General features: G+C 42.4%; 1 protein-coding gene across 1 annotated transcript in view; it reads right to left on the minus strand.

The window, feature by feature from the left end:
- Positions 1 to 123: 123 nt before the first annotated feature.
- The window catches only part of LOC138593304 (neurabin-2-like), a 29,748-nt gene continuing 12,264 nt past the window's right edge, over positions 124 to 17,607 (minus strand). The window contains exons 3-11 of the mRNA XM_069664248.1: positions 15,393 to 15,525; positions 12,835 to 12,955; positions 12,456 to 12,560; positions 8,892 to 9,024; positions 4,842 to 4,994; positions 4,675 to 4,728; positions 4,331 to 4,560; positions 4,148 to 4,244; positions 124 to 1,558 (exon numbers count right to left, since the gene is read on the minus strand). Coding sequence (XP_069520349.1) covers positions 1,508 to 1,558; positions 4,148 to 4,244; positions 4,331 to 4,560; positions 4,675 to 4,728; positions 4,842 to 4,994; positions 8,892 to 9,024; positions 12,456 to 12,560; positions 12,835 to 12,955; positions 15,393 to 15,525 — 1,077 coding nt within the window. The 3' untranslated portion in view covers positions 124 to 1,507. The remainder of the gene's footprint in view (positions 1,559 to 4,147; positions 4,245 to 4,330; positions 4,561 to 4,674; positions 4,729 to 4,841; positions 4,995 to 8,891; positions 9,025 to 12,455; positions 12,561 to 12,834; positions 12,956 to 15,392; positions 15,526 to 17,607) is intronic.

The raw sequence follows: 17,607 nt of genomic DNA on the forward strand, positions 1-17,607 counted from the left end.
AAACATGCTCGCAGATTCATCCGACTCCCTTGTAAGCTTTTTACAGTCACATAAACAACTGCTTGTTCTCTTTCAATGTCGACTTCAAATTGCAAGCTTTGAAATAAACACGACCCGTTGACCTTCACTGTTGACCATTTATTCCACAAAACATACAATGCAAAGCATGTGCACTGTACAAGCCTTAATATTATGAAAATACTCATAACCATGCCTGTTTTTTTTCAATCATTAATCTTAAATTTGTTTATGTAGTCATCCAGATCTACGTCTTTTTTACATGACACAGTATAACTGTCTATTGAACATTACTGTTTGCATTGCTTTTGTCAGTTTTTGTCCTTGTTAGCTCATATTTCCACCTTGACTATATTATAAATATTAAGTAAAATTAAAATATTTCAGTCTTACCTGAACTATACAAACATACTGGTATTACAGTTGACACAAGTAGACTCAATTTCATTTCAAACTGTGCGGAAATTGATACAGGTATAAACCTGGCAGTGTTTTCCATGTGCTACACACAGCGGTGTCAAGTGCAGCTGCTGGTTAGAGACACGAGCTTTTTAAAATCGATGACTTTGCTGCTGGTAACGACTTCTTTTACATCCCAGTCTCAGTCACGGTTCTTATATCAGTAGTCCTAACTAATACCAGTTACAACAACATCCATTTTGAGGGGGGAAAAGATCCATTTTCATTTGTGGCACAGCAGTTCTGGAGGCTTGTTTCTGTGTGGTCCTTTATTTAGCAAGGAGCGAGGGGTTGAAACTGGAGGGGTGGACGCTCATGAACGAGTCTTAATGTGTAAAAAACACACAAACACTTCTGAAAGGTAGGCAGCAGGTGGTTCTCAAGGTTAAGTGACAAGACCCCTACGAAGGTTGGGTAACTGTTTGTACAAATTTTTCCGAAGACACGTCAAACACTCTTCCCGTTTTCTTCCTCCGTTCCAGTGAAGCATCTCGTCGATGTCTTCTTCAGTGCAATCTCCGTCCCAATTTACACATCTTCACGTAAAATTTACAACAACCCCTCAATCTCATTAGTTTATATTATGTTAAATGTTATACACATATTAAAATTTTTTACAAACCAAACTGATTGTTAAACCACACAGTATCACGTCTGTACAAACTCAGAAAAAAAGGTCACAAAACTAGGCAAAAGAAAGAAAAGGAATTTGTTTTTTTGGCAAATAAAAGCAACAGCCTGGTCTGTCACAAAACGACAAATGAAGGGGTTAAATACTGAAATTAAAAAGGAACAGTACACATCTAGAGCTCCACAGAGTCTGTATTTGTGATGATGAAACCGCTCTTCTCGTTCCCTCAAATGTTAACAGAAAAACATGGTTAAAAGGGGTTAAGTGGCCGAGGGCACATAGAGAGTATGTGACCACAAACCGAGAAATACCCTGCAGGTCATTGCGAGTACGATAACACTATCTTCTGCTTCTTCTTGTCAAGTTCTGCTTTCCGTGATACGTTGTGGAGAAAGGCTTTTATAAAGGTTCAGATTTGAGCTCCTCCACCCTGCACTCCAGGTCAGCCACCTGGAAGAAGAGAGGAGAATGTAGTTATGACAATGTTTAGCCATTTTTTAGCCTTTTAAATAAATGTTTTCAATATCTTTTACATTAAGTTTTCAGTAAACTATTAACCATCGAAGTGATTTGTAGAGCAGTCTTGAAACAGCAGGATGACAGCTCTAGTAGATGATCACTCTCAGGCAGACCACGGTACGATTTTCTCTGTTAGCATCAGTTAGCTAAAACTGTTAGCCATCCTTGGACTTTGCACTCTCTGACACCGTATTTCTTGGCTGTTTTACAGTTGTTTAATGACTCTTCTGCATTGATAACCATTATGTTAAAATTGGCATCATAACTCCGCCTCAGTTGTTGGTTAACTTGGCAGACTTTTGGGCCATTTTGCTCCTAATCTCAAGTGTTCTGGTTTCCATTTGAACTACGCTTGTAGTCCGAGAAATATTGGCCAATCATGTGTCAGCAGGCTGCGACACATGCAGGAAAAACAGTCCGTGAGGAAAGCAAAAGCAGGCAGAACGTAATCCGCCGTAATGACATCACACCTCCCATCAGCAGCTATCTGACAAAGATTTAGCGTCTTATTAATCTCTATAATCAGACCTTTGCATGCTAACAGCTAACAATTCCCTGACGCAGTGTCACGAAAGCCGCTCAGATTTCCAGACTTCCTCGAATGCATCAGATCGATCCGACCTCCGTTCAACAAACCAGCATTTTAAAAGTGACAAAGCTTCATTTTGACTTCTTATTAATCTGCATCATGATTTTGAAATTTTGGCAAAAGTTAATTAAAGTCAATCACAAGTTTCTTTTTCTGTAAACAATGCAGCACTCGGAAATGGAAGTCTTGACTGGAAGTCGTTAATCGCTAACCGCTGGCTACACGCCCGACATGTTCACCGTTGTCCCCAGAGGCTATATCGCCACCAGACTATAGCCGACGGGATCCGAGATCGTGATAGGCCAGACTTGTCATGCTGCCATCGCTCACACTAATGAGGTCAGTTAAGCCTGTTTCTATGTTTTGTGCCTTTACAACTCAGGGGAAACGAGTTATGATCATTGATGTTATGGTCGTGCAACGTTGTTTTTGCATGTGAAGGATATGTATGCAGAAGGTCCAAAAGTCCATAACTGAGAAAACATCATAAAGAAATCTGTATTTTTAACTCTAGGAAATGACGCCTTTGATTTTTAAATATATATGAAGGTTTCTCAAATTGAAACTGACAGTTGCATGCTGCAGTGTCAGGTTAGGCTTTTAATAACCAATAGAAGATACTGACTAAATAAAGTCCTCCGAGGTCTGTGTGAAGGCCACAAGACTTTCTGAAGCAGTTTTGAGCCTTGATGTTCTCATGAGAAAAATGCAACTGCAACTAAATTCTAACAAACCAATTATAAGTGTCTACAAAAGTTACATTTAAATAAAGCCGGACCAGGATGGACTATAAGTGACTAAATCATCAAAAACAGCTAAAAGAAGAGAAAAAGGACTCGGCTGCAAAAGTACATTCAGAAACTCTTCAAACTGAAGCGTTATAATTGGAATTTCAGTTTCAAAGCTTCTTCTGTTGGGATAAAAAGTTACAAGTTTGATGATTGAAGTTTGGTAGAAAGTTTTGCTTTCAGATAAATCTACGTTACATTTTAATTTCTCGCTGCAGGCAGAGCTTAGACAAAGAGATTTCTGTGTGAGCTGCTGACTTGCACAGGATTAACTACACCAAAAAATACGTTCTGCACAGCGTGTCGTCTCCTCTGGCTGCGAGGAAGGTGATTGATTTTTAAACAGAACATTGTCCTCTGGACATACAAAGTCAAAGTTATTCAGAGAAAGAGAGCCGACTTTAACAGCTCGCTCTTCACACCGAACAATCTCTGACCTGACTGAAAGTCTTTGGCAACTTTGGAAAAACTTTGTGCTTGTATTGTTTATTTTCTACCTGCATCTTAACAAGCAGTGAACAATATAAACAAATCTTTTTTAACAGTTGACTCACAAAAGTTTAAAATGCTTAAAAATTATGATTAAAAAAAACAATTATTATATTTGTAGTTCAAAGTTGTGTTATAAAGTAGATGCATTCAGCTGCAGTATTACAAGTTATGTACCGAATCTCAATCTGTGGTATTTGAGATATTGGAGTATGTTTGATTATTACACAGCTGTGTTAAATACTCGATTCTTATTGGTTAATTATGGCATTTCAAGGTCTGCTATTTCTCGATAACAGACCGTTGCTATGAAGAACAGACCGTTGCTAGGGATGCTGCTGTTATCTCTTTAAATAACATAACAAAGAGTACGGTCTGGACCTGCTCTTTTTGTAAAGTGTCTCGAGATAACTTTGGTTGTGATTTGGCGCCATACAAATAAAATTTGATTGATTGATTGATCACAGAAGCTGGAGGACTAACGGCCGCTGATAGAAGTGTGGTATATTTGCACAGAACACGTAGTTCTCTTAAATTTAGACACTAAAGAATTTGTATTTTGTTGAAACATATTTTTTTTTCAGAGATCAAGCTGTTGACCATATTTAAGTGTAAAGCAGTATCAGAAGCTTCCTTCTACATCTCCTCCTGTACCTGCTCTTGGAGTTGTCCCGACTCCTCTTTCAGCTGAGAGGCCTCCTCTCCGACTTGTGCACAACGCTGGGTCTCCTTCTTCAGGTACTCGATCTCCCTGTTAAAGAAAGCAGCAGATTAAAGAGTCAGACCGTCGAACGTCGCACAAATTTTTGACTGTAGCTTTTGAGCGTGTCGTCTTACTTCTGCTGGTACTCCTTGATGAGGCGCTTGGCTTTGCTGTACTTGCGCTCCAGGGCCTGATACTGGGACTGTGTCTCCTTCAGGTGCTCGTCCACGGCCTGGCACAGACTCTGAGCCTCCATCCAGTACCCCTCCAGCTTCTCCATGCGCTCTTTGTTCTCCTGCAGGGTCGTTTCCAGCTGGGCTTTGTCCATACGCCAGCGCTGCTTCTCCTGCTCCGCGTGGTGCAGCTGCAAAAACAGGTGACGCATCCATTTAATCCACAAATTAACGCCCATTCGCTCTTCTTTATCTGCTATAAAGACTATAATTTAATTATGTATGATCTGAATTAAACAGTTTACCTTTCGTTTCAGCTGTTGGATCTCAGCCTGGGTCACAGCGTGCTTTATTTGGAGCTTAAAAGCAAACACAGATGACAGTTTTAAATACATGTGTTAATATTCATCAAAGGAAGTCAGCTGTGATTAAACAGGAAATGATCCAATTAAAGCGGCTCACTCCTCCTCACCTCTTTGTATTTGTGGGCCAGTTTCTCAGGGTCCGTCTCCAGAGGCGACATGTCCTCGTTCTCCGCCAAGTCGAACACCTCGATGGCGCTGGGATACGGCGGGCTGACCTCCTCATCGTCATCCTCTTCTTCATCTGTGCCATATTCACCACCCTGCAGGGACAACGTCGAGGTTAGGAAACAAATACAGTCCACTTTTTACACCATTACCAAAGTGTTTAGTTCAGTAACTCAGTTTTTCTGTTACTTAATTATACAAAGCTAAAACTGTCTGCATGGCTTAATACCGGTGTTTTCTCGAGGCAAATGAGGTTGTTTTTAAGGCCCCGTGTCCATGTAGCGCCTTTTTCTGAGCACCACAATCCTTTTTCAAGTGTTCCCAACGAGGACAGAGCGTATGCAGCCGCCTAGAGAAAAAGAGTTGCACCCAGCATCTTTTTTGTGCGGCCGCTCCGAGTTGAAGATCTCGAAACTTGTCAGAGAGGCGCTGGTGTCGTCACCGCCGCTCTTTTTCAGGGGGGACAGAGCCTTCTCTATTGTTGCCCCGTCCCTCTGGAACTCCCTCCCCCATCACCTCAGACGCCCTCCCTCACTCCCCTCTTTCAAAACTGGATTCAAAATGCACCTTTTCAAATCTGCTTTCAATCTGTGACCGATCATCTCACTGAAGTAACTGTATATTGCTTTACTGTCTTTGCTATTTTGCTTTAACATGTGAAGTGTCTTTGAGTACCTTTTATTTATATAGCACTTTAAAATGTATTATTATTATTATTATTGTTAACCAATCAGATGGGGCGCCACTCATCACCCTGGTTACCACCAAACATGGAGGAGCAACTTGTTTTGGCCGTTTCTGTCTACTTTGAGCTGTACGATATGACAGACACAGACACACACAGATACGCATTGAAAGCTTGTTGGTAGCTGTGTAGTAAGTTAAACTTATTGTTGTCATAGAAACCAAACCCACATGCAGCATTTTTTCTCTCACCGCACGAGCGCTTCATCCCAGCACTTTCCAGCCAGAAAAAGGCGCTACGTGGACGCGAGGCCTAAGTGGGTGAGTTGACCCTCACATATTGCTCCCTGTTTTTTTATGCATTTCCAGTTGAGTCCCGATTTTGCAGCAGGACACTGTGTATTGTGGGGGTCTTTGGAATTGCAAACCAGCGTTTTGTATTGAGGAACAAGTAAAACTTTTAGGAGGACGGATTGTTAAAACGTCCACCATGCTGCGAATAAGAAGATTGTTTTTACACAAAGTACAATTAAGAATAGTTTAAATAGTTTTTAGTTTGAAAAATGAAACTTTGTCTACATTATCCCTAAAAGTTTGAATTAAATGTGGCACAAAAGCACAAAAGTGAATTGTTTTTAAAGCACACATTCCTGTGCTGTGACACCGCATGAACACTAGATGGTGCTGAACCCCAAAGTGCAGCCTCTTCTCTCCATCATGAAGCCAAATGCTTTTTAAGAACCATCCTCCTGACATGCATGGGTCAACTTCCTCTCTGCTGTTTTAATGAAACTACGGAGAATTTAAACATGTGCTCCCATTATGTGAAACACATGAGACACATGGATTAACAAAGCAAAAGGCATCTGAGGGCAGAGCATACGAGTCATCCTGATTTGTCCCCATTTGGGAGCTGAGCTTATCGTTTGATCAGACTGATTCTGTGTGCTGGATACGACCGTGTGGCTTTTGGCCAGAAGGACACATGACCAACGTGAGCTCAGCACAGAGGGTCACTTCTGCTGATGACGACACCAGAATGAATTTCATAATCCTAAAGGGGAACTAAAGTCATTCAGGGCCAACGGACGAGTGCAAACAACAGATTTAACTTTCATTTCAAAGCTGCATTTAGTGCCTGACCAGGTGGAGAGGTTACTTTTAACATGAAAGCTCCAACGAAACAGATGTTCAAGCTTTTTTAATGACATATGTGTTGCATGTATTGTCACTTCAGTCAGACGTTTACTGCAGCAGCAGAACGTAGCTTGTGTTCATCTCATCACTCCTCGTTTATTTAGAAATTTGAGGAGTGATGAGATAATATCTCGACCCCCCCCTAGCCGGAGCCTGCAGGTGGATGCTGGGGTGGTGGTGGGGCTGAAGGTATGTGCGCAGTACTGGTGCAGGGCAGAGGTGGCAATGACGGAGGAGAGCGAGAGACGGGAAATCTCGCAGCTTAAATAGACGGCACATTGTGAGGATGTGTTTGTCAGGTGATTGTGGAGAATGACGCATGACAAGTGTGAAATCAGTGCAGCTCGAGTTGCCTGCTTGAACTTGCTCGCTACATTTATGTGCCTGTGTCTGACCCAACAATGACAAACATGGAGGGTATTATTGTTTTCTTAATGGTATTTAAGACCAAAGACTTTCTCCAGTTTTTGTCGCTCCGCCTTGGCTATGAAGTCGGCCATTTTCCCCCTGAGAACAGGGCCTACAAGCAGGCTAGCAGGTTAGCATCTCGTGTTAGGCTCCCTTATGTTTTTCCTGCCCCTCCTCCTGGATTTTTAAAACCCCTAATTTTTGCCTCAATATGATTGAAAATTCAAAATTATGCTCAGAGAGACGAGACAGAGAAAAACAGAGACAGAGACGATGATACAGATTAGTTCTACGTGTGTTTACAAAAGAGCAGAGGAGACACAAGAGGAGCACAATCACTTGTTTTCTATTGGTTGTTTCAAAATGCCACTTAATATCCACTGTTGTGTTCCCGAGAATTTACAGGAAGCACTTTAAAATGCTGAATCTAATAATACTCTACTCGCTGTTGAAACCTGGAAGCTATTCAGTGATGCCGCTGCTCTGTTGTCGAGTGGCTTTGTGATGGACTAAGACTCTTAATTAAACACGTATGTAACATTTATTGTTTTCTTACTTCGATTTTGTAAATGCATTTTTCTACACTGGAATTGAAAGTAATAATCTGGAAGATTTTCATGTAGATAAATGTCTGTTAAGTCGCTATCTGTCGCTGAATGAGGTAACACAATGCTGATGGAGCCTATGGCGCCCAGTTAGTGACGCGTTTTCCATCAGCCAGCAGTGGTTGGTCTGCCAGAGAGGGTAGGCGGAGCTAAGCGGCTGCTTTTCCGCTCTCTGCAAGTGTTGCGAGTAAACAGTAATCTACTATGGCTGCACAAACAAAGAAAAGATGGATGACTACAGATACAACTTCAAAAATAAGTGAAAATCCAAAGAAAAAGAAACAAACTCGACGCTCAGATGAAGCAAACAGTCTGAAAAGGAAAGCGACCGTCAGCCAGGAAAATCAAGAGTTACAACCGGAGCCGACCGTGGACGTCACACATGCAGCACTGTCTGGATATCTGGGAAGTGTGCTCCCGTAATTACTGTTGATCGCCACAGGTGCCGCCAAAGAGAACGAAACTGAGATCTTAAAGATTATAACTTTAAAGTAGTTGTTTGAAGCATTTGGGCATGTGTCGACTAACACCGTTTTTAGTGCTGGTAGCGCCCAAGACCTCAGTTTCAGAGCACGTCTCACCGGCGCTTACTGTTGCTAGGTTACAAAGTCTTCTTCTCTGTTTTAAATCGCCCTGTTTGCTTAATTTTTTACAAAGAAAACATAAAAATGATGGAAAGGAATCATGTTGATACCTGAAGTCCCGCCCCTTCTTGTTTTTGATTGGTTGGTGAGGTGAGAAGTGACATTGACGAGCAAGGCGGTGTTCCAAAAGTTGAACTATTTTCAACTGAGAGCGCAGCAACAAAACACAGCTGACACTCAGGTGTTTTTGTGCTAAAACGCTGAACTTCATTGGTTTGTATAGAAAAGCAAAAAGCTCAGTTAGTGGCCCTTTAAATGAATTCTCTTTCAGCTGTCCTCTGATCATGGTTGTATGTTTGTGTGCATGCAAGCGAAGAGAGGAAGGGGAGGGCCAGTTACTGATTAACAAGCATTTCACACTCACTTCTGCCCTGTGCTTGTACACGAGCTCTCATTGGACTTCTTGTTTCAGATGCTTTTCAAATAATGATCCCTGATTATTCATAAGTCTGACCTCTTGTTCGTCCATGTACTGGTTGTAGCGCTGCTCCATCATCTCCCTCTGCCAGCGCTCCTGCTCCAGGGTCTGCTGGATGAGCTGCGCCACCTCGCTCTGCTCTCCCGGCTTCTCTCGGCCAATCACGAACCTGTATTTGGACAATGAGAGTCCATCTTTGTTAGGACTGAACAGCTCTGACAACCCAAAACCAAAAACATGTTCAGTGCGGGCAGCTGAACTGATATGATATGTGCAGGGTAAATAATATATGATGGTGTGCTTTCCTCCCGACCACTGAGGAGGAGGATGAACACAGGCTCCATAAGAGGCTTTTTCATATATAATACACATCTTAAGTCCTTGTTTTGTTTGTATATTGTAATGTATTAAAGTAGTAAGGAATGTGCTGCCTCTCTGATGACACAAACTTCCTGTTTCCAGCTGAACAAAGGCAGTCTCTATGGAGTTGACTTCTTCTATGATTAAAATCAAACCCTCTGCTGTGCCTCTCCCTCGGCTCATTGTTCACTTCATTACAGAGCGTATATATGTTTCCTGATCGAGCCTCACAATGTTACTGTCCAATTAAAGCCACCAGCAAACAGGAAAACATCCAGTAAATCCTGAGACAGTTATTCCGCCTGCAGCCTTTCAGTTTCTGCAGCACTAACTGGTAATTAAACGTTCACAAACACACTTCCTGCCCACGACTATTTGTCCGCCTGGTGTCTTTTTATGAATACGTGTGAGCTTTAGCGCCCTTCAATCCATAATGTATGAGCTATCTATGGAGGTTTTGATCTTCACACGTCACACAACACTCACAATTACCCTACACTGCCGACCACTAAACCCTGAATTATTGATGAGTTAAGACGACAAAAGGAGCGCAACAAAAAGCCAAAGACACGGGCTGCAAAGAGTCCTCTGGTATTTCTTCTTCTTCTGATGCCGAATGTATTTGTCCCTGATAACGCCGTTTTCTGTGGCTTCAGCGTGGAATCTTTAAACCGTATTCAGGATGTCTCAAAAAGGACATTTCAATACTGCAGGCTGTAATCACGACCCTGAGAGACCAGAGATATAAATCTACAGTCTGGTGCGTTGAATGGGCAGGATGTGGTAGAAGTCGGTCCTGTGAGTAAGACGTGCCATCAAGAGGAAACCGTCTCTTTAAGTAAGAATGCTGGATGTCTTAGAGAGCTGTGTTAAGACACGTACTGTACGTAGAATAAGAAGCCCAACAAAGGTGCAAACAAATACTTTAGAAATAAAAATGTGGGGCGCTAAATAAGCTCAGTTGGTAGAGCAGGTTGCGATCGACGACTCCCGCTCTCAGCCCTTTGCCAAGACTTTCCCGTCTCTCTTCAGCGGTCCTGTCAACAAAGGCAAAATGGCCCAAAAATAATCTTTAAAAAAATAAAATACATTTAACTGAGAGCGCAGCAGTGTTTTGAGATAGATGCTAACATGCTCTCAAAGACAATGCTAACATTAGCCTCTTCTCATTTTCCCTTTCACCTGAGATGCTAGTGCGCGCTAGGAGTCGCGGCAACAAGTATTGAACAAAATGAGACATCCGTAGAACGCCGGTTTAGCTCTGTCGGTAGAGCAGGCACCAAGTCTACAGAGGGTACAGTCCACGACACAGAGGCGGCATGCTCGACTCCCGCCCTCAGCTCTTTGCTGCACGTCATCCCCCACTTTAATCTCTCAAAATGTCCTGTCTCTCATCAGCTGTCCTTTCTATTAAAGGCAAAATGGCTTCAAAATTACATTGGCTTAAAATACATTTAACTACATTTAACTTGGGGCACAGCAGTGTTTGAGACGGATGCTAACATGCTCACAATGACAATGCTTACATTAGCCTCCTCTCATTTCCCTTCCACGTGACATGCTAGTGGAGGAGGCGAGGTAGAGACACAAGACGAGAGGAGTCGCGGCAACGAGTATTTAACAAAATGACACATCCATGGGGCGCTGGTTTAGCGCGTAAGGTCGAGCAAGCGCCCCATGACAGAGGCACAGTCCTTGATGCATCGGCTGTGGGTTAAACTACGACTCGCAGCCCTTCCACCCCTCTCTCCTTTCCCCATATTTCCTGTCACTCTTCTCTGTCCTATCAAATGAAGGCAAAAAGAGAGGCATCTGTGATTCAGAGCCATCAATTAAATCTAACATGTGGCATAGCTTAATCACCTGTCCATTATCGTTTTTATGCCCTATGTCTATATTTTCTCTTTCAGATGAGCATTACAACTTATATCTTCGTATAGTTTGCTTGTGTATTCAAGCCATGCATCGTGCCTCTTTTATTCCTCACTTCTGCAAAAGATACACCTGTGCATCCTCGCTCACAGCTCCTCCGGCAAGCCTGCTCTCTCCTCATCTCTCTTTCCTGGAAATGCATTTTAGGGATCGAGACGTCGTACAAGGCGGCACTTAGAGTTATTTCCAGGTCAGAGGAGACCGGGAGGCACCAAATAGTTAAATGAAAAAAGCCCAAAGAGCAGGTAACGTTTTTGTTTCAATGTTGTTCAATATTACCACCATCTTTGTGTGGCATGTAAGCATGCTAGCATTTGCTAATTAGCGCTAAACACAGGTGTAATGTACGGTTGTGGGAAACTCTTCCCTCTCCTCACATTGAATAAACACCTTAAAATGTAGAAATTAAATATTTACAAGCGGATAAATAACTTCATACCTTAAAATGGCTTTAATGTAACTCCACATCTTTTACATCGTTTTGTAGGCGTGGATCTATGATAATGTAAATACCGTAGTTCCTGACTCTCAATCTCGAACACTCACAGGCAGCTGGAGTAAAGTCGACTCGTTAGAATGGTTATGTATTTTATTTATTGGGCTTTACTTAGTTATGAAACTGCTAATAATCTGTTGCTAATGCAGATAAAACTTCCAATCACCAGCTCAGAAAACTACGGAGACATATTAACATATACTGATACTGCTTTTTACAGAACCCCTGAAGTCCCAAAAGTTGGAGAAAAAAAAGTTATTATCTTGTGCGCAAAAGATAAAATGTTTCAGCTTTTGGGACTTCAGGGGCTCCGTAGAAAACTAAAACTGAAAGTGAAACTAAACTAGCTACGCCTGGTTTCTCCTCTGATGCCGCTTGTTTTGCTGTTGCACCACCCTGCAAAATGTCGGCATTGGTCCTCACATATGTTAACGGATGAATCCGTGCCTGTCTCAGCCTGCCTGTTGTACCATTTTAAATCCCAACATGGACACTAAAGGGTCTTCTGCAGGTATTCAGGAATAAATTATAGTGTTTACACATTTAAATTTTGACCTCATGATGGCTTTAGTTGAAATATTAAGTATGAGAAAGTCACCCTGAGGAGGGAATGAATGTTTGAAGAAATGTTCATGACAATCCATCCAATGATTATCAACATTTATCCACTCACAGTGGAGTATTTCCTTCCCCAAGAGCTACGCCGCTGTTGTGGCTGCTTAACATTACACTGGATGATTTGTCTTTCTGAATTATTAAAGTGTGTCAGAGCAATTGCAGAGAACAACGTGTCTGTACGGAGTAAATCTTACTTGACGGTTCCTGAGGTGTTCCTGAGTACGGAGGCGGCGAAGCTCTGAGTGACTCCCACCAAACTGGTCCCGTCCACCTCCACAATCAGATCGTTCACCTGGATCCTGGAGGAGGCAGCGAGGAGAGACGTTCAGGGTTTACAGTAATAGCTCAGCTGCAGCCTCTGTTCGTCATCTTTACACTGAAGCCCACACAGGCCAAACTCCATTTATAAAATCACTCATTCTTGGCAGCGCAGATATGCACCGCTGCCAGGAATCAGAGACAAGTGGGACCATGAAGAATCCACTCTTGGAAATAAAACTACAACTACTGAGCTGACCTCAGGTTAACGTGCAGGTCGCAAAGAGGAGGCCTCGTCAGTTTGAGAGAACGTACCTGGTGTCCCTGTGAGCGGCTCCTCCGTCTGTCACTGTCTTCACAAAGATGCCCAGCTTCTCCAGGCCCATGTCGGCCCCGGCGCCCATCCCGATGATGCTGATGCCCAGGCCGTCGCCATCTGAAGGAGAGCGGGAGGTAACAAACCAGGTGTTATTTTACAGAGGCTGTTATCCAGGTTAGAAAGGTTTTGCTTTGTTAAGATTTGGGGGTCATGGAGGCGTCGTCACCACTCTCTGTGGGTAGAAAACAGGGGTATTGATTCCATGTCATGTCAATTTTTTGACTTATAACAGAAAAGTAGCGAACAATCAGGTTCATTTTGGGGGGCAAAGTAAAAAAGCAGTTCCCTAAAACAAATTTAATTTATGCACAAGTTACTTTTTTGCATTTCCTTCTCATAAGAGCAAATTGTGTCACTACTGGCTCAAGAAGGGAGGCTCAAAAGCTGCAAGGATAATGCCACTCTGCTGTCTTCTAGATTATAAGTCATGTATCGTAGGCATCTGTACAGGAAGCCATGGGAGGTGTTAAAGTGGTTGACAATAAGGTGTTAAGATGTAGTGTAGACGAACACTTTGACCGACCAATAAAAACCCCAACTCAGACTCTAACCTGCCGAGGAGGCACACAGGGAGTGGATCTTACACAGCGTTTATTCAAACATCTTGCAGCAAACAAATAAAGATCAGTGACGTCTTCCTAGTTCTTTAAAAAAACTAAACATACACTTTCCCTGATTCCTGACTATCCTATCTCCATCTACTCATATACTGTATGATGCCCAGTGCCCAAACTGCTGTTGTTGTTTTGTATCATATTTTTTGTATTATTTTCTTTCATAGGGCTGCATTGTGCCGCCGTCACCTCAAAGCTAGAAGATTCTGTGTGGAGTCTGCATGTTCTCCCCGTGCATGCGTGGGTTCTCTCCGGGTACTCCGGCTTCCTCCCACAGTCCAACATGCTCGTTAGGTTCTAACTCTAAATTGTCCGTCGGTGTGAGCGTGACAGGTTGTCTGTCTCTACATGTCAGCCCTGTGATTGACTGGTGATCAGTCCAGGATTAACCCCGCCTCTCGCCCAATGACAGCTGGGATTATAATTAAATTATTATTTGTAGTATTATGTGATGCTTTGGCAATACTGTAACTGTTACATTCATGCCAGTGAAGCTTATTGAATTGAATTATAAAAAACAAAACTAAGGTAATCAAACCTAATGACACATCTTCCTTTAACAAACAAAAATAAATAAATACAACAACTAACAAATACTTAAATATGTAAACATGTGAATAGTTCCAACAGTATTCAGACATTAATATTTTGTGACTTATTCAATGATTAATGCTGCTTTTTGTTGTTACTGTTACGACGACTGGAGAGTGAAAGCAGACATTATTTTGAAAGAACTTAAACTCATAACAGCAGATTAAACACAACAGGTTCAAGTTACATGAAGGCCGAAATCGATGTGATTTGATGCTTTTTCTCAGGGCGATGTCCATGAAAGGATTTATATATAAGTTATGGGATCTTAAATATTCAGACTAACTGGAGGCTGTGCAAAATCAGAAGTGATGAGAAGAAGCTCATCTCTCTGCATAAAACTGACAGCGGCCTCCTGCATGTTGCCGTCATAGATTTATAGCTCTTATCAAGCATGCACAAGCTTTCTAGTTCCTCGAAGACAAAGACCTTTACGTCATCTTGAGATAATAAAACCCTCCTTGAGCGAACTTCTCGAAAGTTCGATGAGAATCTGTGATAACACCCAGATTTCCTGCTTGAAGTGAGATGTGCCGAGTTGTTGCATTCATTCGTCAGCACTGTTTCTCTCTCAGAGCCTCGATTTAATCCTGATATAATGAATGTAGACAGTAAACACAGCAGCACGTCATGTATGTCGAACATATAGGATGGTCACATATGGTATCCCGTATAACCTGCCCTGTACACAATTCTAAATATAGTCCACTATAAATATATTAATGCAGCATAATGTTGAAGGGATGTTGGAAGTGTGGCTCACTGGGGAGAGATGGAAGGTAAATCCAGCACCAGTGCACTTTCTTTGCCTTGTAGGAAGCAGGACGGCTGGAGAAATGCAGCAGAAGTCCTTTTATAAATATAATAATAAAGAGAAATGTGGAGTTTATTTTTTCATTTAACTTCAAAGTGAGACAGAACGGGGAATCAAACTGTCCAGCGGGAGGTTAATCGTACACACCAAACTTCAATTTCAAACATCTTTGCAGGGATGTTAAATTTTCTTGTGCTCGTTCCTGGTTCCTAAGGCGGGTTTAAAAAGCTCCGAAGTGTTTGTATGATCAAATTTAGGCCTTTTGAACGCAGCTTTGAGCAGTCCAAGTTCAAGCCCACTTTATTGCCCATTCTTTCGTATTTACAGGACATACAGAGGATCCAAATGTTGTTTCTCTCACACCCAAACAAGTGCTGCAAATAAATCAATAAATAAAGGATTTAAAAAAAGACTAGGATAAGAGAAATTATATTTTACACAAGCAGGATTTGGACAAGCACTGGGAAAAGATTACCTTTCTCCAGCTCGACGGGGAACAGGTCCAGCCTCTCCACCCTCTTCTCCAGCTCGTACTCTGCGGACGCCGCCATGGGATCCACGTCTTCATTACGCCTGTCGTAGTCCTCGTTGGGGTAGGTGGCAAACACCTGCAGGAGGAGGCAGGGACACCACATCAGACTTTTCACTCAAAGGTGGGGTTGACGATTTGTTTCGATGCATTTTTTTTTTGGTTGGATTTGTTGCAACATCCTGGCAGCAGTGAATCAATTAAATGCTCTGGGAAAAAAGGGAAAATAATCCGTTGTATGTGGCTGTAACAAATCCATCCATTCATTTCTTTCGGACCAAATGATTGGACATTAACAATGTGATTTCTCTGTTTAGTTACTTTTGAAAGTCCTGGTGCTGTTTTCCAATCAAAGATGGCTACCCAAACCTCCAAGAGAAGTGGGGAATTTGTGAGACGCTAGTTTTAAAAGTAACGCTTACACATTTTGGGACAGAGAAACCTTGCACCAATCTGATATCAGTCTGCTGAATATGAAGCTAGCACTGGGCTAGCTCGGCAGTGGGGGGAACATCTAGCCTCTCAAAACCAGAGCCGCTAAAGGCCTTTTTCTTTTGCATTATGTCATGACAGAGCCAAGCTAGCTGTTTACTCTACTCATGCTATTAACCATTTCCTCTTGCATATACTCCAAATATAGTAACAGCAACTGAAAACAGAAACGCATGACTTCCTGTGCACCGTTAAGAGCATGCTGAATCACTTTATAAGTTGAGGACTTGTCTCTGAAGTCTACCACTTTAATCTAGTATAACGTTGGTTTCTCTTCTTGTAACTGTACTTAAAGGGACCCTAAAGGGACCCTAAAACGCTGTCATAAGTCTCTAAACATAATCAAACTTTTTATTTCTGTGTTTGGGTAAAAGCTCAAGACTCACCACAAAAGAATGCTGGTGTTCTGTTTGCTTAAAAGTGCCCAAAATATTTGAGCTTGCAAAAACGATTGCGGCTCGTCACATGAGATATTTTGGAGGTGCGTGCAGCTGTCAAAGATAAGCTGGATGCATGGTTTTATAATAACTGACCGCCACTGTTAATGCAGACATAATGCAATTCAAAACGATCGACCGTTTCAGCTGAGACAGCCGCAGCATTTCCTCGTCCTGCGAGCTGTATCACTTCGCAGCAGTAATGTGTATCAAACACTCAGGGGGGGGAATCAATCACAACCACTGAAGTTGCTCTCATGAAGACAGAGGCCTCTGTTTGAGCGCCCAACTTCCTACATTCACTCTGTTCTAGCAGCATGACAGTTTACATAAGCACCTCCTGCATGCTAATGGAGGCCCTCTGCAGCTGCTCACACACACACACACACACACACACACACACACAGAGTAAGCTGATTCTTTAAAGGCCTCACTTTCAGTCTTCCGAGGTGATTATGCATGCTGCACCACCTTTGCATGCTCTGCTAGCCGCACTAATTAAGCGCCCCGACCGTCTCCTTTCACACATTCTTTCACTTATTTGATTCAATTTCTCAACTTTTCTCTCCACACTCCTTTTTGTTCCCTCTGCTGCAACACTTTAACACTTTTATGTTGCTGTGTAGTTCGTCCATCTGTGTGACAGAGTAGCATCACGTAGCGTCAGTCGTGCGGGCCCCGTCTCCTCGGCATGTATAAAGACTGTGTCGGTTTTGACAGCGCCTTTGAAATGTAAGCAGCCCCTCCTCTCTCAGATGTATTCAGTATCTTTGATGCTTCATGCGTCACTGGACAGAACGGAGTCGGAAATGTTATCGCTTTGTGCCAAATCTCAATGTATGTCCACACAAGAGGCGGGAGCATAAAAAGTACATGCTGCTTAAAAGCTTGGCTGTGGTTTAAGTATTATTGAAATGCAAGTGAAACAAATAATTAATTTCATTACTTCACAATATGAAAGAACTAGTTTGCATTTAGGGAGCTTATTTGCTTTGTTAAGATGAGAAGTTTGATGCCTCCATCATGTCTGTAAGCTTCATATGAAGACGTCCAGGGGCTGCATCCTTTGAAGGACACGGTCCACGGAGGATGAGTCATTCGTAGCCTGTGTAGATGCTGAAGCCGAACTGAAACTAGACAGCCTGATCTACGGAGGATTTCCTGTTTGGGTCACCAAGAGCCGCTCCTGTCGCCTAGCAACAGGCAGCTAGCAGGCTAACTAGCTAGCATAA

Source organism: Semicossyphus pulcher, unplaced genomic scaffold (genome assembly GCF_022749685.1).
Source record: "Semicossyphus pulcher isolate SPU_LCO1_2020_fin unplaced genomic scaffold, fSemPul1.0.p SCAF_16, whole genome shotgun sequence".
NCBI lineage: Eukaryota > Metazoa > Chordata > Actinopteri > Labriformes > Labridae > Semicossyphus > Semicossyphus pulcher.